Genomic DNA, 23,517 nt, shown 5'->3' with positions numbered 1-23,517 from the left:
TCCTAAACCAGGTGTTTCCAACAATAATTTGATTCCTCATGCAAATATCCACCAACAACTCGCCTTCTGGATTAACATTTCCATATCCAAAGGGCCCTAAAACATCTTCCTTTCCTTGTCTTTCCACTCCAACTTGTGCATTTAGATCTCCCATCAATAGTACTTCCTTATCTTCTATCTGTCTCTCCACTTCCTCTAAGAAGTCCTCTAGATGTTCATCTATGCAACCAGTTTGTGGGGCATACAATTGAAATAGATCTTTCACGCCATTTTCAAACTGGAGTCACATCATCATCATCATCATCATCCTATCGCTGACGTACTTTGTATATTCCACATATTCTTGGATTTCTCTTCTAAGTATGATGGCCACTCCATTTTTTGCTTCAGGTTCTCCGCTGTAATACAGCCTGTATCCTTCTCTCAGAGGGATCTCACCTATACCCCTCTTCTTGGTCTCACACAGTCCAAGTATGGCTATATCCTTTTCTATCATGAAGTCAACCAGTTCTTCTGTCTTTCCCGTCAGTGTCAGCACATTTACTGTTGCAATTTTGATGTAGTTTGGTGCTGGTTGCCCATTTTGCACAGTTCCCCCAGCACCTGAAGAGCTGCGCGTCGCTTTTAGCAGGGTACGCCCTAACCTTTTCCGAGGCACCATATCTGCTTTGTCCATATAGGCTATTGTTACGATAGGCTCGCCACACCCAAACGCATTTTATACCTACTGCCAGGTTCAAAATTAGGCCGCCCCTAACATGGAGACGCCGCCTGTCGTAGCCGCTCCTCTGGAGTACAGACGCTACGGGTATGCCCCTTCCGCCATTTCCGCCGTGCCGAAGTCCACCTTCTCCGCCGTAGATGCCGTTGAGGTCTTCACTCATAACCCTGAGCTGGGACCCATACCAGATGTTACACACCGGGTCAGTGTGCTCTGGGACTCACATAGGCAGGGGCACCACTCTCTGGGTAGGGCTGCCTCCGAAGAGGGTCCCTACCTGCTACCTAAATTTCATTTCATCTGTCAGTCATTAATCATTGCCCCAGAGAAGTGCGACAGGCTTTGGCAGCTGGCACAATTCCTATCCTCGCCGCAAGATGGGGGCTTCATTCATTCCATCCCTGACTCAGTCACTGACTGGAAAACAGGTTGTAGGTTTTCATATACATGTGCTCACATACTGAAAAATTGTAACACTCATGGAAAAAATTCTACCAATATTTCAATGTATATCACCCCATAACCCCATGTTTATCTCAAACAGATGTGCTTCGGAAAACATGGATCATCCGGATCTTTTTCACATGTTGTGCAAATGGTGCAGGATTGCTTTCGTTTTTCACCCTTTTCTTTGCTGGCCTTGCTACATACACAGCATTCTCTGTCCTTGTTACCTCCCATTTTTTTTTTTTTTTTAAGAAACATCAGGCAAAATAAAACTGAAAGAGTCTGACGTACCTGACATGTTGTGTGAGTCACATGCACTGAGAACAGGTTGAGATGGTTCTATAATGTCGCTAACAACACTTTCACTTGCTAATTCAGTATCTGAATCACTTTCCGGCAAGTCGCACACCTAAATATCCTCATTTTCACTTGAATAATCCTCTAAATACGCTTGTAAATAATAATCATCTTCTCCTGCTAAAAATATATGCTAAATTTTAACATGTAGAAATAGTCTGATAAAATATTATCCTTGATTTGATATGGTGTCTTAAACTTTAAAACTTTGTTTTCTCGGAAACATTCATTTTTAAGTTGTGTCACTATTATTGCACTTGTGCAATATTATTTCACTTCAGTCTTATTGTAATAAAAAATAAAATCTGAACATTTAACATAAACTTTTGCATGACCTTTCATTAGTAAACAAGTAATCATTCAATAAATATACACAACTTTCTAGTTGTGATCTGAGATGGTTTTCTTAATGGACTGAAATACAGATGGAGATCCTTACCTGTGAGAAGGAAAAACAAGAACACCATTATAAGAGTATAACCAAAATACAGAAATGTGGACGCAGCATCTTCAATGTTGAGCTTTGTGACAAAGTAGTGGTTGCAGTACACAAATAAATAGAAGGCAGTGAAGCCACTTGTAAGGAAGCTGCGCCACCACCAGTGGTAATCCTGGAATGAGACAATACCCTAATGAAATATATGCTATACATACCTATCTACCTATATTATCAGTCATTCCATATTAATAGGTAAGTAAAATTAAAAATCCACCTTTTCAATACTAATATTAAACTAAATAAGTTATAAGGAACTAGTTTTGAAGCTGATGAGCGTCATCTTCGGCCAAATACGAGAATAGGCAATCGTAAAAATACATATATCAATGCACATATATGTAGCGCTCTTGTGCATTTGAGGGTGACATGTGTCATATCTAATGGTAGCAGCCGTTTGAGTTGGTTTTCTGTAAATACCATAAGTAAAAGAGGAGGGATGTCTTTTAATAGTTAAATCCAGAAAGTTGATTGATCTATTAGTTTCCGATTCCAGGGTGAATTTGATGTGCTGATCTATGCTATTAAGGTTTTTCAACAGTAGAATGTGCATCATTAGAACGTTCATCAAGGATTACAAACGTGTCATCCACACACCTGGCCCAGAACTGAATATTAGCAAATTTAATATCTTTATCAATTACGGAATGCTCTAGATAATCGAGGTAAACCTCAGCTAAAATTTCCGAGGCCGGTGACCCCATCGCCAAACCATCTTGTTTATAAACAACATTGTCGAATGTGAAGTAATTATTATTAAAAATCTTAAGATGGTCATAAAGTCTCGAATTTACAGTTTGCTAAACTGACTGTTGGCAAGTAAATTTCTTTCGATAATTGGAAAAAGTAAGCTAGTATTGATACTCGGGTACATGTTAACAATATCAAAGGAATGCATAGAATGAAATGACTGAAGATTAAAGTTACCTAATTTTTTGATTAGTTCTATGGTATTCTTGATTGACTTATTTGAAAAAAGCTTATGATGTTTTCTAAGAAACTGTTGAATGAATTGGGACAATTTAAATAGGGGCTAGGTTTATAATTAATGATTGGTCTGGTAAATCGCGCTTTCCACATCTCCATGTCCAAAACTGATTTGAATAGAGAATTAAAAATCATCTGTTCTATAGCTCAAGCTAATGGCTTCAAGGAGGCCTTTAATGAAAGAATAATTAACAAATTTAGGTATTGTTCTAAAACCACCTTACCAAGAGACAAACCAAATCCTGTTATGTTTTCAACATTTACTTTTAACAAAGATTTATTTAAAATCACAAGTATTTTCAAAAAACACAATGTTAAGATTTCTTTTTGTACAAACAACAGAAATTTGGATATGATACTGTATAGCCTTTTGGACCTATGCCGTGTCAAGAAAATAAGGTGAAATTCTTTATGTTTCATAGAGAACTGTGCTCTGCGTCATCAGAAGACAATCTCGACTGTCCACGAGAAAGGCTGAACGTGACTTTGAGTGTGTCCATCTCCACCTGGATATTTTATGGCTCACAAATTCATCTCTCATTCTTGGCAAGTGTTGTGATAACAATAGAGTTAAACTAATGTATTATTAAGATCCACCTTTTCAATACAAAATATACAGAGTTAAATTACATAAATGATTCGTATAAAAGTAAAAAGTTGTAAAAGTAATCCTTAAGTTGCTGGTCATGTAAATCGAAAAAGGCTGGCTTCCAAGTGATGCTGCTGTTCATTCAGAGATCAATTAAAATTGTAGTAACATTGTCTTCACAAGATGTTTATAAACTTGATATATATGCGGATGCGAAGTATGATGCTGGAAGAAAATTCTTCTGATTCTAGAATCTTGTAGGACGAAGGATGTTACGTGAGGAGGATTAACATATATGGAGTTAAATAAAGGTGGATGGAAATTCACAGTTCAATGCAGACCATACGTTTGACTCTGAATAAATGATAGCAAAGAAAGAAAGAATTAAGTCAGGTGGAAGAAAATACTTTAAAAAATATGTCATATGGGAATTATTTCGTGTTGTAATAAGTTGAAGAGAGAATTGGGGGTAGGTGAGGTTCAAAGGAAATCTTGAGAAGGAGGTGAAGGGAAAAGAGAAACAACAGGAAAGGAAATACAGTAGAAGTCCGCTATAGCGAGTATGGCATATAACAAGAACCCCGTTATAAAGATAACTTTTGTCCGTCCCTTCGGAATCCCTATATTAAACTGTGTATTATCCTTCGGTTACAGCGAGAACCCTATCAATTGCAAGCTGTCCACTTCATGGCCGTATCGATGAGTTTAATCAACAAATTAATCTAAAAAGCCACCTAATCGATACTTTATTTCTTTTGCCTTTGGCAAACTTATAAACACATTAACAAACACAGTACATGTTTCGACCACTTAGTGGTCATCTTCAGCTGTATATAAAAAAATCTTAGATGATAACATTTAAAAGCAAGCACATTGGATCTTAAAACTATATCCCATGGGAATCCAAAAACTATTTAAAAGCAAGCACATTGGATCTTAAAACTATATCCCATGGGAATCCAAAAACTATTGTTCTAGATGCTTTAAATGAAATGGAAGATGGGGGGAGGGGTTGGGATAAGGAGATTTATGTGAATGATACTTAAATTACAGTATTGTTTACAATTGTGTTTAAAAACTTAAATTTTCATCATTTCAATATTTTCGGAAAAGCCCTACGTACAAAGCCTCTCAATTTATTCATAAGTTTTTGTCCCAAAACTATGTTTTTTTATACCAAAACCTTGATAAAAAACTCTAAAGTTTTGTAAGGCCGCTAAAGATTTCAAATTAACTTGTTCTCACGTAACAAGCTCCTTCGACATTAAAGACATGTATACGAACATTCCTATAAAAGACACTATCAAGATTATAAAAACTAATTTATTAGACCATAAACGCATCAGTAAACCTGAAACAGAAAACTTCATAACTATCCTGGAATTCGTATTGAACCATAATTTTTTTTTCTTTTAATAATAAAATTTATCAGCAAGACGGACTACCTATGGGAGCACCGGCCTCCGGAATTTTAGCTAACATATACCTCAATCACTTGGAATACACTCAGATAGTAGGCCACATTAAAGGACTTGATTTCTGGGTACGCTTTGTTGACGATACTTTTGTCATTATAAACAAAGAATATAATGACAGTCAAAGTATTCTAAATACCTTGAATACTTTAGACCCAAACATTAAATTTACAGCGGAAGAAGAAGAAGGTACACTCAATTTTCTAGATATTCAAACAATTCGGATAAACAACCATTTCCAGTTTAAAATACACAGAAAACCCACTTTTACACCGACTACAATTAAAAGCGATTCTTTACATCCCACTTCACAAAAGAAATCCGCCTACTACAGTTTCGTCAACAGGGCCTTTGAAATCCCGTTAACAGATACAGACAGAAAGAAGGAACTATCTTTCATTCATCAACAAGCCTTACATAACGGTTTCAGTTTGAAATTCATTAACAAAATCATTACTAAGTGCAAATATCAACAACAAATTAAACTAAAGCAACAATCGGAGAATGCAAAGAAATACGTCAAATTCACCTTTAATAACCCGAGGATTTATGAAATCACGAATTTGTTTAAGAAGCACAATACCAAAATAGCTTTCTCAACCAACAACAATACAAAACATAGATTTTTTAATCACAACAAAGTCAATAAACTTAAAGATGACGAATTCCAGGAATCTGGCATTTACAGATTGACATGTACCCAGTGCAAAAAAACATACGTGGGGCAATCTGGGAGGAGATTTTTAATTAGATATCAGGAACATGTTAATGCAGAGAAATACAGAAGATACTCTGCTATGGGAGCTCATATGAAGGAAGCAAATCACAATTTCACTAACATCAGATAAGATCTCCAAATTATCAGTAGGATTAATAAAGGAAGTTTAATGAATAACCTAGAAAACATCCACATTACTCTCGATAAACTAGAGAACAGGGAACGGAATCTAAACGAAACGAACGAAAAAACCTCCTATACGAACAATTCAGTAAATACATGGAAATGGTAAACAGTAAACAAACAAGACAAACAAATGAAATACTCAAACACGACGTCACTGAAACACAACCAGTGATCCCTCCCCCCTCACAAGACGTACTAGATGACGACACAACTCTACTTCCCCTTTCTTCGGAATATTCCACGAACAATCAGACCATGTCACACCGCTATCACACTAGGTCGTGCACGAAGGCAGTTCTCCAAGGCAACGCGGATTAAACATTTGCCAGATAAGGTAAGTCAAGGCCACGCAATCTCGAATACAAATATCTTCCCGCTATCTATTTAGAATTCGGAGCTTTTTACTTTTATCATATGTCATATTTTAATATATTACGATCTCCTGCTGGTTACAGATTGCGAGGCAAGCTGCCCGAATCAGATCGCCATTTTGTATAACAGAAGCCACCACAGGGTTTTAACAAGTTAAACGACTAACACAATTTCTTTTATGACATTCCGAAGAGCAATTCTCGGAAGTTAAACAGTCAACACGGCCTTTTAACCACAAGAATATCACTCAAGGAAGTTATTAAATATAAACAATAAATACCTGAAGACTGGTGCATCTGACATAAACTTTCATTCAAGCACAAGTGTTTTTGAATAAGTGCCTTACCATAGACACTTTAGAATATTTTAAAGTATGTTTATTAAAAACAAAGTGTTCAACAGCACCACAGACGCGAATTTTAATTAAGTTATTATTTTCTCACAAATGCCTGAAGATTATTACAAACACGAACTTTTTATTCACGCCACCTAATGTTATCAAAAAGAATTTTACCATAGACGCTTTTAAATATTTTAAATATGTTTTTCATCATTTAAGTTTTTAAACACAATTGTAAACGATACTGTAATTTAAGTATCATTCACATAAATCTCCTTACCCCAACCCCCCCCCCCCCCACCATCTTCCATTTCATTTAAAGCATCTAGAACAATAGTTTTTGGATTCCCATGGGATATAGTTTTAAGATTCAATGTGCTTGCTTTTAAATGTTATCATCTAAGAGTTTTTATATACAGCTGAAGATGACCACTAAGTGGTCGAAATATGTACTGTGTTTGTTAATGTGTTTATAAGTTTGCCAAAGGCAAAATAAATAAAGTATCGATTAGGTGGCTTTTTAGATTAATTTGTTGGATAACCCTATCAATGACGCATTCGTTATTACGAGCGATTTTGCGCGCTCGATTTTTTCCGTTGCCGATATTTATGCACTCAGTCATTATACTTCATGCGATCGATCATCTTCGGCACTGTATCTTTTTGCAAGTAATCAACTTCATTTTCCGTATCAAAATTTAATCACTAAGTTTTACAATATTTAAAATTCTTCCACCGTTTTGATACTTTTTTTTTGCCTTTTGGCAAATTTTTTATTTGTCAACAGTATATGTTTTGTTCCTTACTTAGGAACATCCTCAGCTGTTATTGTAGCTTAGGTGAATTGCTAAGATTTTAAACACGTTAATTTGTAGGAACATTGATTCACTTAAAAAGTACTAAAAATACCAATTAAATTAAATGATATTAAAAACAATGGAGGGGTTAGTGTGTTAATGATATGAGAACGGATGATTACATAGTTGGTCAGCTTAAAAACTATGTCTATTCATTTGAATAGTTGTTAAAAATTTTGTTTTGTTACATTAAAATGTCTGTTTGTGGTTAAAAGTTTTAAAAAATGTTTGACTTCGTAACACTGTTCAAATTATTGACCGTCTTACTAATAAAAAGTCCTTATACAGTTGTTTAACTCTTGTTTATTAATTATATAAGGAGCACTCGAATGAGTATTGAGTTAGTTGTGCCAATTTACATTGTGCTGTATTCTGTTAGAGTCTTTATTCTGTTCTTGCACTTTAGCAGATGGTAGCGGTCGCACTTTTCCTTACACAGTGTACAAACACAGTCATTTGTTGGGTTGTGGAATATTGTCTTTGCGCATATTTTGTGGTGGAAGCCATGTATTGCATATCTTGTTATGACATGTCTTTGCTCTTGAAGGTGATTGGTCCAGTTTCGATCGATCATGGCGTCATTTCCGTAGAATTCTGGGTCTATTTCCGCGCGTTTCTTAAGAAGTTTTTCCTGAAGCTCTTGGAATGGGCCGGTAGATGGCAGTGGTAGATTGAGTCGTAGATCCTCAATGAAGTAAGTTTCCCGTGCCAGTACATAAACAAGTCTGGAGGGTGCCAGTTTGCCTACTCCTAGGGTCTTCTTCAGGAACCTTGCTTTGACCCTTTCTATCCTCTCCAAGTCACCGATTGTCAGGTTATCCCATATTATTTCGATTCCATACGAGACAATTGGGGTTATTGCGGTCTTGAATAAAGTCATCGCTGTGTTAAGGGATAGCATAGATATATTCTTGATGTTGTGGATGGCTCTGATTGCTGCTGTCGTTCTGTCTATGACGTGGCTGTTGAAGGATGTCATGCTCGTTTGGAACGTGATGCCCACGTATTTGAATTTCTTGACTATTTCTAGTGGTTTATTATTTAATGATATGGCGTCGTCCTTGGCCGCCTTGCCACCTTTTCTGAAGACCATCTGCACTGTCTTTTCCTGATTAATTTCAAATTTGTTATCTGAAGCCCAAGCTTCTAACTTCATCACTGTCGACTGTAGTTCTGCCTTTGAGCTTGATCCCAGAGCCTTGTCATCAGCATACATTATTAGAGTAGTCTCAGGGGAGTCCGTCATTATTTGTGTGATATCTGCCGTTGCTACGTTGAATAGTAGTGGACTTAGTGGGTCTCCTTGGGGTACCCTGTTGGTTTGAATTACTTTCCCGGATGAGGATGCTCCATCTTCAATTTGGATTAGGTTGTAGTCTAGTATGGTCTCAACGATTCTCACGAGCTTGTTGTCACCAATCATTTGTTTCAATTTTCCTATCTGGATATCTCTGTCGATAAGATCAAAAGCCTTCTTATAGTCGACAAAGACGACGTAGTACTTCCCTTTTGGATGCCTCAGTGCCTCTTCAATTTTTTCTTTCAGGCATGCTGCGGCTTGTAACGTGCTTTTTCCTTTGCGGAAGCCTAGTTGGCATTCTGGTATGAATGGGTCTATTTCGTTGTTCAGGCGATTCGCTACAATAGTTGCAAATGCTTTGTAAAAGTTGCTTTCTAGAGCTATACCTCTATATGAGTCGGGGTTGTCAGTTTCTCCTTTCCCTTTGTACAAAATCTTCAGCGTTGCCGTTCTCCAAACTTCCGGTATTTTGCCTAAATTTAGACATTTGTTGAATAGTTCTGTCCAAAGTTGTAGTAAATGGTCTTGAGTACTTTTTAAGTGTTCTGTATATATGTTGTCCGGTCCTACTGACTTCCCTTTTTTCCTTTGCAGATTACCATCTGTACTTCCCCTGTGGTTAGTCTAATTTCGTGTTCTGGATCGATAGGGTGGTTTGCGGTTTCACCTTTTGCTCTGTTGTCCCTGTTTAGAAGCGCTGAGAAGTGTTTTTCCCATGTTTCCATTGGTATTTCCCTCACTCTACACTCTTGCTTTTTCTTGAGGGCCCGAAATGGGCCTGTTTCTGCTTCGACTGCAAGCTTCTTGGCTTCTGCTTCCAGGTATTCAGCTCGCTTCTCTTTTAGAAGTTTTCTGTAATTTCTTCTTTTGATGGCATATGCTTCCAAGTAATCAGCGGTCTTCATTTTTCTGGCTGAGCATAACGCGCGTAAGGTGTCTTTTCGTGCTATGTAGCATTGTCTGTCAAACCACTTTTGTGCTCTCCTTTCTTTCACAGGCAAAGCGGTTTCCTGTATCAGATTTGTAGCAACTTCAACTGCTTCATCTAGGTGTCCTCGAGCTACAAGTGCTCTTGCTTTTTGTATATTCGGGTGGTCTTGCAGTTTCGTTCCATCAATATTTCTTGAAAGTGTGATGCCCTTATCGTCGGGGATTGGTGTTTTCCGTGACTCTTTGTGTTCAATTTCTGTGCAGATGGGTATATGTTTTCTGATTGGCGTTGACCCTGAGGACCATAGACCTTCCTGTTTCCTTATCATAAATCTTTCACCTCTGTAGAATAAAAGATCAATTGCGCTGGAGCCATTTGGAGCAAAGTATGTTTTAAGGCCTTTTCTGTTTATCATTGTGTAACCTTCATCCCTCAGGATTTGAATAACTAACTCCGATTTTACGTTCGGCTTGTCTATCCTGCAGTTGAGGTCACCCGCGATTATCACTTCTTCCGCAGTATTTACTTTCCCTATTGCATTAAGTACTGATTCTACTACATCTTCTATTGAATTATCTGGTGCGATATATATTCCTATTAATGTTAGGTCAGTGGTTTTAACTATGATTGTGTTTTCACTTCTCTGGATTTCATGTACTCTTCCGACAGTTGGTTTGAGGAAGCATGAGACTCCTCCAGCCGGTCTACCTCCTGTTGGGGTTGCAAATGTGTGGTATCCATAGAATTTTGGTAGGTCTGTTGGTTCTAAAAGAAAAGTTTCCGTAGCTATGATGACATCGAAATGTTCCATTGTCTTTGGGGGTATTAATAGTAAGGCGTTTTTTAGTCCTTCGATGTTCCAGAGAAGAATCCTGATTATTTTATTATTCGAGGGACACTCAAAATGTTGCGTCTTTGGCCTCGAAAAGAAAATCTTCTAACTACAATACCTTTAGGCCAGAAATCAGGTTTTTCTGTTGTTTGTAGAAATTCAAAAGGAATTCCCAATTTGCAGGCTTTCATGGGCCCAACTGTATTAAGCATTTCACAGGCTTTTATCTCTGTAATGCCATTTCTTAATAAATCGTTTTTGATGTTATCTTCTGTGGTTCCTTCTTTTATCTTTCCCACATATAGCCATGCTGTTTTGGCTGCCGGTTGTAGTTCTTCGTTGCTTTGTTTCGTCCCGATGATGGTCCTACGATGCTGTTTCGATTTCTTCACCACTGTGTTCCAGGGTGTTTTTTCATCGGGTCCTGCGTCTTCGGTCAGTGTTGGTAGGGTAGATTCATTTAGATCACTCGTTTTCTCCTTGTCTCCAAAGTCAGTATACGAGCAAGCTAGAGGTCTATAGTTCCGGACTTGTGCTGTTCCATCCATGCACTTTTCTTCCTGTCCAGTCAAGTTGTCTGTAGGTGGGTTCTTTTTTGAGGTTTTTCCGGGTCTAGTAGTTGAGTTCTTATTTTGGATCGGTATATCTGAAGTTGTACGATCTTTAGAGGAGTCCGTTTTCTGTTTTTCTGGTGGGGTCTGTGGAGTTTGGTTTGATTCTACCTCTGGAGGTGTCTTTGATGTCTGCTCTTTGTTGATTTGATTGTCTTTGCAGGTGAGGTTTTCGACGAATTCCCTCATTTCCTCTCTGACTCCGGCTAGGATTGTTTCCTGTAATGTTTGCATTTCTCTTCTGATATCTTTGAGTTCGCTTCTGCTTCTTTTGAGATATTCTAGTTCTCTTTTACACGGTTTACAAAGCCATAACAATGTGCAGCTAGGTTTCTGGATAGTCTCCAGTGCTGATACCGACACAATCTTTGTGAAACCATTTATTACAACTATCGATACAACAAACACCGGCATCGCTATCTGTTACTTGTTTGCCGCATGTGCCGCAAGGGGCATTGTTGTTGCCTTTCCCAGTCATGTTTCTTTGATTCCTTCTCTTTGTCTATTATGTAAATATACTCTTTGTTAGCACCGAACAACAATGGCGTTGAGTTCACTCGCCCAATGATTACTGACTATATCTTATATAGGCTACCTAATGCCCCATACAACTCAATAATTCGTTTGCTATAGATTTGTTCGCAGTTAGTGAAATATACAAATCATTTTTTTATATATAATTCTTTTCTAAAGATGCACTTAAGCTTACTTTATCGTGGAGTTACCCACTGCATCTGACAATCACCATTTTCTTATCTAGTAGGCCGTGATTTCAATTTTTCAAATTTTAACAGACACTATCGATTGTTCACCCTCTTCACATCAACAATGGCTCAGAATAAAAGGTGGCTTATCGAAGTAGGATACGTAAGGTAATAGTTAACGGTTTCAAAAAACACAATATTTACACTGTTTTTTCTATAACTAATACTGCTTGAAGTGATTCTTTTTATGCTAATATTAACTATATTAACTATTCCACTTTCATAACACAGCACTCGATATAAATTTAAAAATACATCACTTTGTAACTTGCATTGTTGTGATGGCGGTTTAGTTGTTTAGTTAAACAGTGAATAAACCCTGTATAAGTGTTTTACATTTTTCTTACTAATAAACGAGGTATACGCATTGTATTACTATACAGCACGTATACACTCGTTTCAAGGCGTAGGAATCTCTTCCTGCAGTTCACTGACGTATTTCGCACGTTCACTGCCTTTATGATCGCTTCTGCTGGTTATCTATGAGCAAAACTTTCCGGAAAGTCGCACAGTAGCACGGCATATCGAAAAGGCAGTTGCAACACTAAGTGAGACAGCTGGAAATTGGCTTATACTGATATCAACATTTCTTCAGCTTGCTTGTGTAATGAACGCCAAAAAAAGAAATGGAATGGCTTAAGAAAAGATCAATAGCTCCTAACTGGGATAGTACGGAAAACGCAAGCAATTGTAATTGAATTGGCGAGTTGAAAAGTGTTCCGTACACATTCCAAAATCCTTACTTTTCAGGAGAAAGGAAAACCTATTTTGTAGCTAAACGAAAGGTTTGATCAAAAAAGTTTCTATTAGGCATTTATACATCGTATTTCTGCGTATTCAACTACAAAGTATGGAAATCATATTACGTATCGTTTTCAAGTTATGCCATTTTTTATCGTGAGGAATATGTCCCATTTTATAGATACTCAAGTTTGAGAAAGATCTTTGTAGGGGCAGATAATGTATAATAAACTCGCAATTTCAAAAGTCTATTAAGCAGTAATACATTATTACACAAACATACGCCCAACCATCATTTCTTTTATAACTTATTCATTGTCATTCCATGAGACAGCTGGAAATTGACTCATATTGATATCAACATTTCTTCAGCTTGCTTGTGTAATGAACGCCAAAAAAGAAATGGAAAAGCTAAGATCAAAAGCTCCTAACTGGGGTAGTACGGAAAACGTAAGCAATTGTAATTGAATAGGCGAGTTGAACAGGGTAGGCCTACACATTCCAAAATCCTTACTTTTCAGGAGAAAGGAAAAACTGTTTTGTAGCTTAAAAGAAAGGTTTGATCAAAAAAGTCTCTATTAGGCATTTATACGTTATATTTCTGGGTATTCAACTACAAAGTATCGAAATCATATTACGTATGGTTTTCAAGTTATGCCATTTTTTATCTCGAGGAATATGCCCAATTTTATAGGTACTCAATTTTGAGAAAGATCTTTGTAGGGGCAGATAATGTATATAAACTCGCAATATCAAAAGTCTATTAAGCAGTAACACATTATTACACAAAAATACGCCCAACCATAATTTATTTTAGTTATTCATTGCCATTCCATCTCTTTAAAGTGTTTTACTTTACGAAGATGTCTAGCGTCCATAACCTCTGAATGGTGTGTCTTCTATGTTTAAAATATCGTGAAGATCAACGTTATTGTCCATTCTTTCAATGTTAAATGGATAAGTCGAATATTTCACCTCGATTATATTACTGTAGACAATAAATACCACGAAAATAAATTGCTCACTCGTTTCTTTTTCCGCTACTCGCTGCTATACAACGCTTATACAAGGGTCCTGGTCTGTATAAGCAATACAATGAATAACTATAACAGATGTATACACAGGAGGCTTATATACGGTTTATTAGTAACGAATTTCACATAATCGGTGTATAAACCTTGTATAAAAGTTATACACCGTTTATTAGTAAGACGGTGAATGTTTTATCTTCTGTTCCTTCCAGGTAAGTTGTTATATATTATGAGTTTGCTGCTTATGGTGCCTCTGATTGAGTCTAATGTGGAACTTTGAAGCTGATTGCTGATCAATATTTGTGAAGGGAGCTTCGTTTCAATTTCTGAAATGAAATAAAATAACGAAATGGGAATTTGTTTAAAAAACATGTGTCTTTACATAATAACTAAATGTATAAAAAAGTTCTTTACCTTGCTATGTTAGACTCCAATTCTACTGTGACCCTGGAGGGACGTTTGTTGCTGCTTTGCGTCTTATATAGTAATGGTGTGTGCGTTCCGTTGTATGCTTCTTCTTACAGGGAGGCAAGGTTGCGGAGAGGGGAAGGGGCGTGTCGGTTACTGTCACGACATCAACTTTAGAAGGGCTAGGGAGAGGGGATGTACAAAATGGCGGAGGTTCGGTCTTATTTATCCTTTTTCTATTTGTATTGCGTCTTTTGCCTAAAATTTCAAGACTTGATAGTGTCCCTTCAAATATAGGATTTCTTATGTCAATAGTTTCATTTAGGTTATTGTCCTGATTGCTTTTTTGTTCTAAATAAATGTATAGATTTTCTAATGTATTAAGGAGAGCTCCTTTGTTTATTTTATGCAATATAGTTAAATCCTGCTCTATGGTTGTGAATAGATGTCCGGTTGAACTCATGTGTTGACCCATCGCAGAAATTTTTTTATGTCTTTCAGCGTTGACATGCTCCTGGTATCTTACAGTAAAACTGCGCCCTGTTTGTCCGACATAACTTTTTTTACATTGGTGACACTTCAATTTATAAACTCCTGATTCAGAATGTTTGTTTTTCCCTAGGAAATTAACACTATTGTAATTAAATAATTTATGCTTTGTGTTATTGCTGGTTGAATATGCGATCTTATAATTATATTTACTAAACAAATTGGTTACTGTGTATAAGTTAGGGTTATTGAACGTGAACTTGGCGTATTTGTCTTTCTTTTTTGTTTCGGGTTTTAGGTTAGTTTGTAATTTCTGTTTGAATTTACCGATTATTTTGTTTATTATTTTTGGTTCAAAACCATTGTATTGGGCTTGTTTGCGAATAAAGAGCAGTTCTTTTTCTCTTTCTGTGTGTGTAAGGGGTATATTAAACGCTCTATATATGTAACTGTAATAAGCTGACCTTTTTTGCAATTCTGGGTGCAATGAGTAGTTCTTTATTGTAATGGGAGTAAAAGTGGGTTTTCTGTGTATCTTGAAGACAAACTCTTCCTTTTTCCGTGTTACATTTATGTCTAAAAAGTTAATGGAGCTTTCTTTTTCTTTCTCTAATGTAAACTTTATTCTGGTAGCAAGTGTATTTAATTTATCGAGGATATCGTCACTGTTATTCTCTCTTAGATCTATTACGACAAAAGTGTCGTCCACAAAGCGTATCCATAAATTGAGACCTTCTATTTGTCCTATTATTTTGGTATGTTCGAGGTAATCAAGATAAATATTGGCCAAAATGAATAGACATAGTTTTTAAGCTGACCAACTATGTAATCATCCGTTCTCATATCATTAACACACTAACCCCTCCATTGTTTTTAATATCATTTAATTTAATTGGTATTTTTAGTAGTTTTTAAGTGAATCAATGTACCTGCAAATTAACGTGTTTAAAATCTTAGCAATTCACCTAAGCTACAATAACATCTGAGGATGTTCCTAAATAAGGAACGAAACATGTACTGTTGACAAATAAAAAATTTGCCAAAAGGCAAAAAAAAGTATCAAAACGGTGGAAGAATTTAAATAATGTAAAACTTAGTGTTAACTGTATCATTTTCTAGCTATGCCCACCAGCGAGCCCTCTCGTCGACATGCCTGTTTCTGAGCTAGTCGGAGGAACTTCGATTTCTGTCTCAATGACACCTGGTTGAATGTTCATTCAGCCTGTAGAGCACAAATGCGATGTGCGGGACGGACTTTACACACTTTTCTCTTCTTCAAAACATCCAGGATGTTTTGAACACTTGATTTAGAGATGTTCGGCTTTTTAACCATAGCTCTACATGAGAGATGACAGCCGGTTTTCAAAAGATCACAAATTTTCTCAATGTTTCTGTCGGATGAACTTGAGGGATGCCCTGACCTCTCATTGTCTTTGAGAGTCACCTGTCCCTTTTTTTAAACGTTTAAACCACTCAAACACAACTTAATAAATTACAGTATCGCCGTAAGACTTTTTCATAGACTCAAATGTCTTTGTAGCTGTTTTACCAAGTAAAACATGAATCACTGCTTGTTGCTCCATTGCACTTTGTGACACAACAACATTGACACATTTCAGCCACATGTCCACTACATAACACTGCCTACTCACAACTGACTGGCGAATGCACATCTGTTGTTCACCTTTCAAGCTGCCACAGTAGTTACTGCACTGACATCACTTATCTGCCAGGAATAAAATCAGTCTCAGAACTTTCTGGACGGATGGTATAATAGGATGTTGGGCTTCTCTCTGCTTTTATTACAATGTTTTACATATGGGGTAGGCTGTTCATGACTTCTAGTAAACTGCTAGTGAAATTTGTTTCCATTCTTCCAGTAACAGGGTGTATATTTTAGTTTGTTGATCGAGTTAATCTAGTATACAGATGCTGTTCATATATGCGACACCAGTTTCTTCTCTGATTTCAAGTTTGTTGAAAATCTGCTTCTCCCAAACATCACAAGGTCTTCCTCTTGGTCTCTTTTCAGGAACACTGTGGTCAAATTACAGTATGCATGAGGAGTCCTGTGGGGATCCATTCTTTTCATCATACTACTGCCAACAAACTTCACTGTCAATCCCACACACACTGGTAAATGCTGTTCAGTAAGCATCAGCCAGGACCACACCTGTCCATTGAGTTCCAGAGCATGTATCTTACCTGATCACTCCACAACATCTACTCCCAATGCTCCAAAGTCCAAGGGTAACATTGTTTGCACCACTCCAAACAATGTCGGGAACTAGTGCATGCAATCAGTGATTTCCTAGCAGCAACACAACCATCCAGCGAATAATCCTAGCATTGACCACTGTACCAAATCTGGGATGTAAATTCTCTGCAATCATTGACAAGACAGACTGACAATTGGTGCCCATAACATGTTTCAGAGTTTGCCAGTCATAATTAGTTTCCAGGACCTACCAGTGATGATTTTCTTCTGTGCCTTTGCTGGTGCTTCCGCTTCACAATGACATCAATAACAGGGGACCAAGGTACCTTAAATTGCTGAGGAATTTCTCCGACAGAATACCCAAATTTATGGGGCCAGTACAATCATGCCAATCATGCTCGTAGCTCTCACCATTGACTCGTTCTGAGAGCAAAACTTATATGATATTCAAGCACTTGTGGTTTTACATGTACATCTTTGGTCGCACGTCTTGGCTGACAAACTGGGTAAATGTACTGTACTAGGGAGCCAAGGGGTGTCTGCAGATTTTTGGCTACATAGTGTTCTTTCCTTTATAATAATCAATTTCTTGATAGGTTGTTTCTGGGCTGCATAGTTCAGACAGTGGAGCGCTAGACTTCAGACTCCAAGTTGGCAGGTTCGATCCTGGCTCAGTCCAGTGGTATTTGAAGGTGGTCAAATACAGTACACCAGCCTCGTGTCGGTATGTTTACTGGCACGTAAAGAACTCCTATGGGCCAAAATTCTGGCACCTCGGTGTTTCCGAAAACCATAAAAGTATAAAAACAAATAACATTATTATTTTATTGGTTCGCTGTTATCATCACTAGTACCACAATGTTCCCAGAAGATCAAGTTCTTTCTTTTAATTTGCTATGGTTTTTATGCTAACCAAAATCCTCTTTGGCAGAATGCTACTATTTTTGTATTCTTTGCCTTGAACCTGTGTCACAAATTCCTTTAGCGACTTCTCACTGCATAAGACTTTGTTTTTTCTCCCTCCACAATTCTTAAAAAAAAAAAAAAAAAGTACTATTTTCATCTCTCAGATCTTCATTATATTCACCAAGAGGTTCAGAATTACTTCCTGAATCAGTTACAGTTTTAACTGAAAAAAGGAAAAAACATCTATTCACCAATTAACAAAAAGGGAAATGTGTGTTATTATTCCACTTTCTCAATAATAAAAATAGCACCATTGAACCTGTTCCAAAACAACAAACTTGTAAATTTACAAACTAATTGATGTAATTCTAGTATTTTGCAACAAATTATACAATAAAACTTCATTACCACATTTCTGCAGGGGACAAGGAAAGAGAACGTATTAAGTGAGAAAACGTATTGAGTACACAAAACGAAACTATCCAACAGGGATATGGAAACACAAGATAAAATTTTAATCCAACATTAGGGCATTTTTTGTCGGGTATCTGCAGTTATAGTGAAACCTATATCTACCCTTTCTAAAAATGAGAGGAGAGTATTAAAAGGTGTGAAAAACACAAGAGAACAAATACAAAAACCTTTTCTGCTGGAGATTATAGAATAACAACAGTGCATTGAAAGGTATGAAATACACCAGACAACACACATCAAAACATTAGCAAGGGGCTCACAAAAATATCAACATATTATTGCAGATCACACTATAAAACAAATGTTAGAAGTGGTGGTGGTGATTATTATTTTAAGGCGAAGTACAACTAAGCAACCGTTATCTATGTAACACTAATCAGAGAGAAAAATGGAAGGGATCTGACATTTCGAAAAATGAAGGTATCAGTCAAAGGCCTAGAGTGCTCTAATATTCTTGGGGTCAGAAAAGAACAAGAGTTGACCAAGGGAGGTCGGATAGGATAGATGAAAGTGAGGAGCCTGACACAAGTGGAAGCAACACCAGGACTCAGCTAAGGGCCCCATGGTTGCCAACCCATTCTACAAAGTTCAGGGCCCCTAGGGCCCCTTTTAGTCACCTCTTACAAAAGTCAGGGAATACCATGGGTGTTATTCTACTGCCCCCACCCACAGAGGGAAAATGTTAGTAGAAGCCTTATACAGTGAAACCTCTGAATGCGAGTAACTTGGTCTACGAGTGTTTTGCAAGATGAGCAGACATTTTAAAGAAATTGTAATTTGATAAGCAAGTGAGGTTCTGCAGTATTAGCGTCACGCGTACCTACGTTTTCCCCTCCCCTCGGCCTCTCTCTTTCCTGGGAGAGTGCGTGTAATCATCTCCCTTGCTGGACTTCAGTTGGCGTGCCTCGCTGTACGAGTGTACATGTTTTGTTTGTCATTAGTGTTATAAATGTACTGCAACGATGGGCCTAGTGAACGAAAAGAAGGCTGAAAAGAAATTCGATTGGAAGAAGGAAATGATTATGATGGAAGTTAAGAAAGAAATGATCAAAAAGCACAAACGAGGTATGCGAGTGGCTGATATCGCAAGATTTTATAAGTCTACGTCAACGATTTGCACAATATTAAAGAAGAAATAAAAGAGGTAGATGCAGCTAAAGGAGCCTTCAAGAAATGCAAGGTGCAGAAGAGCCAGTTACCTAAATGTTATGTGGAGGTCCAACACTAAGACTTGGGTCACTCGTATTTTCTTCGTTGAATGGATGAATGGGGTTTTTGGTCCTGTAGTAAAGAAATACGTTTCAGAAAATAATCTGCCGCTCAAAGTCTTGCTGTAGGAGATCTTGTCCGGGTCAGAGGAGGAAAAGTCAATCTAATCTCTTACTTCAACGGAGATTCGGAAGAAGTGCAAAATGTGGGAAATGGTACAAAATTTTGTAGAAAAACACCACTCGAATAAGGCTGTAGCAGTGCGGGTGAAGAATCTGTTCGATGACAATGCAATGTCACATTTTTATGAAATCCTCAAAAGGAGGCAAAAGCAACAGTCATTGGACAAGTTCCTCGTTAAAAGTTGCACGAAAAGAAAACAATTTCAGTGAGCTTTTTTGCACGAAAAGAAAACAATTTCAGTGAGTTAAAAGAAAGCAGTGATTTAGTTAGTGAAATTCGTGCTACACAGTAACTCTTCTCATGACATATCTCGTCCTCCTCACACCAACAATGATTCTATTGCTTGGTAAAGTGCAGTTTAATTTGTTTTACATTATATTTCGTTTTAGAAATGTTATGTGAATAAATAGTTTGTGCTGTGGATGAATCGTCCGGGTTTCAATTGTTTCTTATGGGAAAATCTGCTTTGATATACGAGCACTTTGGATTACAAGCATGCTGCCAGAACGAATTATGCTCACAAATCAAGGTTCCACTGTATTTTGGACCAGTGGACTATTAAACATTATTTTCTGGTCACAATCTTAGACAATGAATTGGAGTTTACACTTGACCATGTATGCCTGCAAGAGGATGGCTTTTACCGCCGTTTTTAATCCGACAAAACTTCGACCAACTTGAGTGATCGAGTCGAAAGCTGAAGGTGTGAGTTTCAACAATCTTGCCCCCAGTCCATCACAAAGCAAGTATGCACCATGTTGGTCAACTTCACATGATTATGCTCCTAATCCAGATGTAGACTACCATGCTACAAATATTCGCTACCCTTCACTGTACCACTCAGCACAAAATAAATTTCTAACTTCTGAATGGAATGTGAAATACAAGCACCAACAGGTTTAGTGTGTTATTCAGCAATCTCACTGCTAACCGGCAAGCAAAACTGAACATTTCTGGGGTTAACAGCTTGCTCCACAAAGGTGCAACTTATCTTGTGAGGTTCATAAATTCAAGGCCCTTTTCCTTGCACAAGAGATGACAAGTAACATTTTTAGGGTTAGGAAAAATGTGATCACACTTAAGTGATAATAGTGAAAATTTGTGACCCAATAAGTGAGGTATATAGATTTAATACAATGAGAATTGGGTCTTCGAATTTACGATGTGCTATGTGGGGAAAAAATGTTAATGAGGAATGCATTAACGAGGTTTACTTCACTGTATATTGTTAGAAGAATGGAATTGATTCTTCTTCTATCTGGAAGGTCTCAATAATAAAAATAATGTTGAACCTAAGATTGTCTTTTGCAAAAAAAAATTAATTTGGTGAAAGAGTAGGGGTAGGCCTTTCTTTCATCAAGCCCTTCATTTATATTAGTAGTAAACATGGCACTCGCAATCACAACAAAATCCAGGAACATGAATTGAAAAAGAAAAAATAAAGGAAAAAATACTATACCTCTGCACAGAGATGGAAGTAGCATAGCAGGATAGTAGTCTCCGAGCAGGTGATTACAAGGATCACAAATACGAGGAACAAGAAGCCGAACATGTAGTACATCTGACTGGACCTGTAGGCAAAATTAAGAAAAAGTTGTATCTAATACTCCTATTTTCATAAGAAAGTACCACACATGGTTTTAAAAGTTATGTTACCAAAGTGAGTTAAGGATGAAGAACAACTGAATGAATATGCAGCCAAATGGAAGAACTCCTCCCATGATGATTCCTGGCAGAGGCTGGGTGTAAATACTCTGGTCAGGTATCTTCCGAGGGATCTGGTTTGTGCGAACAGGGTGTTCAATAGGCTGCAACAAAAGAATTATTAAAATAAAAAATATTTTCATGTCCAATATCTAAAAGAACTTAGAATTACAAAAGAGATAACCATCAAAGAATTAAGGAGTATGAACAATATTTCAGTATTTAAGGTCTGTTTTTTTAAATATTTATGACACAACTATACAGAAATGTATTTATTATTACAGTGAAATACAACACTATTAATTATCTCCAGTGTAATAACAATATTGCTGAAACCAACATAATTTGTTGTAGCTCTAATATGAATATTACAAATTTACCATTAATTGTGAAGCCATCATCGTAAAGGGTAGTCCCTCCTCCGAGCTAATAGCTCATTGGGACAATACTCGGAATGAATTAATTTATGTCCAATCCTTGTTGGTCGAATATGAAGTGAAATGAATCTCCATAGAGAGTTTTTATGACCACATGCCCTTCCTGATGTCAACTTTATCAGAGGAGTCAGCAAGATGAAAGGAATGATGTAATATATGATAGCAGGAAGGGTGAGGATGAAATTTGGTTCTGGTACAAAGCCTAATCTTGGCACTGAAGGGTCTGTTCAAAGCGTAACATCACCATCCACAGGAAAAATCACCAACAAGTGTCATATGCCCTAACTCCGCCTGAACACTATGGAGAGGTTTGGAATTGAATCGCTTTTGGCATGCAACCTAGTGATTAGAAATGGTATACCACCACCTCTTCTACCCTGCTGGCCAACATTCTGATGGTGACACTTTTTCGACCAACGGGACATGAATCAGCTAACAATGGTGTCAAACCATATAGATCTGACACCTTAATGATAATGGACACCAAGTGGGCATTAAATATAAATGAATGAAAGAATGAATGAATAAATGAATAACTAACTGACTGAGTAGCCAGGCGGAGAATACTACGTACAAAAAAAATATGATAAAATTTCAATTTAGTCCCCTCAGGGCATTAACCCATATGTGCCCACTGTCGACATTTGTCAACACTAATATCTGAATATTATCAATCTTATATTGGTAAACCGAAAGAATATTTTTGAGGTGCATTGTTTAGAGTTCATTGTTTGATAATTACGGCAAAGCACGAAAACAAGAAACACTTGGTTTTGCGCCTTATCGCGTGGCTGCGTATGAAATATCATTCCATATACACTCAAGAGGATGATGCTTCCGTCACAGTGAGTAATAATTTCTTATAATATTGTTACACTTGAAAGCAAGATCGGACTTTGTGTTAAACGTAATAATGAAATATGCCTTTAACACATTTAGAATTCATTTATGGCTGATTTATAGTTGCTTTTGTCTAGCAGAGCACAAAATTTCCACGCCGGCATATGTCGACAGTCGGTGCGAATGGGATTGCCTCAGTACTGATATAGAATTTTCATTTATTCTTCTCAGATTGACCGTCGAGCAGATCGTAAGCATCCTGGAGGAATCACAAGACATCCTAGATGCTAATATATACATAGAACACCTGAAAATACTTTCCATAGTGACGGGGGTCGGGGACAGCGATGATGATGAGTCATGTGGAGATATAAACAGACTCTCTGCTAACCAACTCCGGGCTGGTGCTGAACTAGTGTGTACAAAAATAAGTGAACTCTACCGTTTGACCTCAAAGGGCAAAGGGGAAAATTTAGACCTTCTCGGCTTCACACGGCACATCGTTAGGGCATATATCCAATCTTGTGCCGCTACGCGTCCTAACGCAGGAAGACCGAGTACGTAAGTATCTTCACGCGTGTTGCCAGAAGTGCGTTTCGATGGGGTATCCCACTACCTCGAAACAAGAGAGAAGCAAGTGTGGTGCACTCAATGTGGTAAAACCGCCAGGAAACGGTGCAAAAAATGTAACGTTGGCTGCCACGTCCTTTGTTTCGAGGCATTTCACTCACGCTAAACCAGACTGGATGATGAAAAGCAGAGTGTAACCTCAAAACACAGACTAAACTGTTTTGAAGTTCTTCTCGTAGTTTTCCTTTTTTGCTATTTTCAGAATGATCATACTTGCTCAAAATTTGGTATTGTGTGTATAACAAGTACAACAAACATAAAAAT

At 37.4% G+C, this 23,517-nt stretch overlaps 1 protein-coding gene across 1 annotated transcript in view; it reads right to left on the bottom strand.

The window, feature by feature from the left end:
• Positions 1–23,517, bottom strand: part of TM9SF2 (transmembrane 9 superfamily protein member 2) — a 197,042-nt gene that overhangs the window by 18,063 nt on the left and 155,462 nt on the right. The window contains exons 12-14 of the mRNA XM_067151214.2: positions 21,299–21,450; positions 21,102–21,213; positions 1,965–2,136 (exon numbers count right to left, since the gene is read on the bottom strand). Of these exons, the coding sequence (XP_067007315.2) occupies positions 1,965–2,136; positions 21,102–21,213; positions 21,299–21,450 (436 nt within the window). The remainder of the gene's footprint in view (positions 1–1,964; positions 2,137–21,101; positions 21,214–21,298; positions 21,451–23,517) is intronic.

The sequence above is a fragment of the Anabrus simplex genome, chromosome 7 (genome assembly GCF_040414725.1).
Source record: "Anabrus simplex isolate iqAnaSimp1 chromosome 7, ASM4041472v1, whole genome shotgun sequence".
NCBI lineage: Eukaryota > Metazoa > Arthropoda > Insecta > Orthoptera > Tettigoniidae > Anabrus > Anabrus simplex.
Note: the sequence above shows the minus strand (reverse complement) of the source record. Positions and strands in the feature narration are given on the sequence as shown.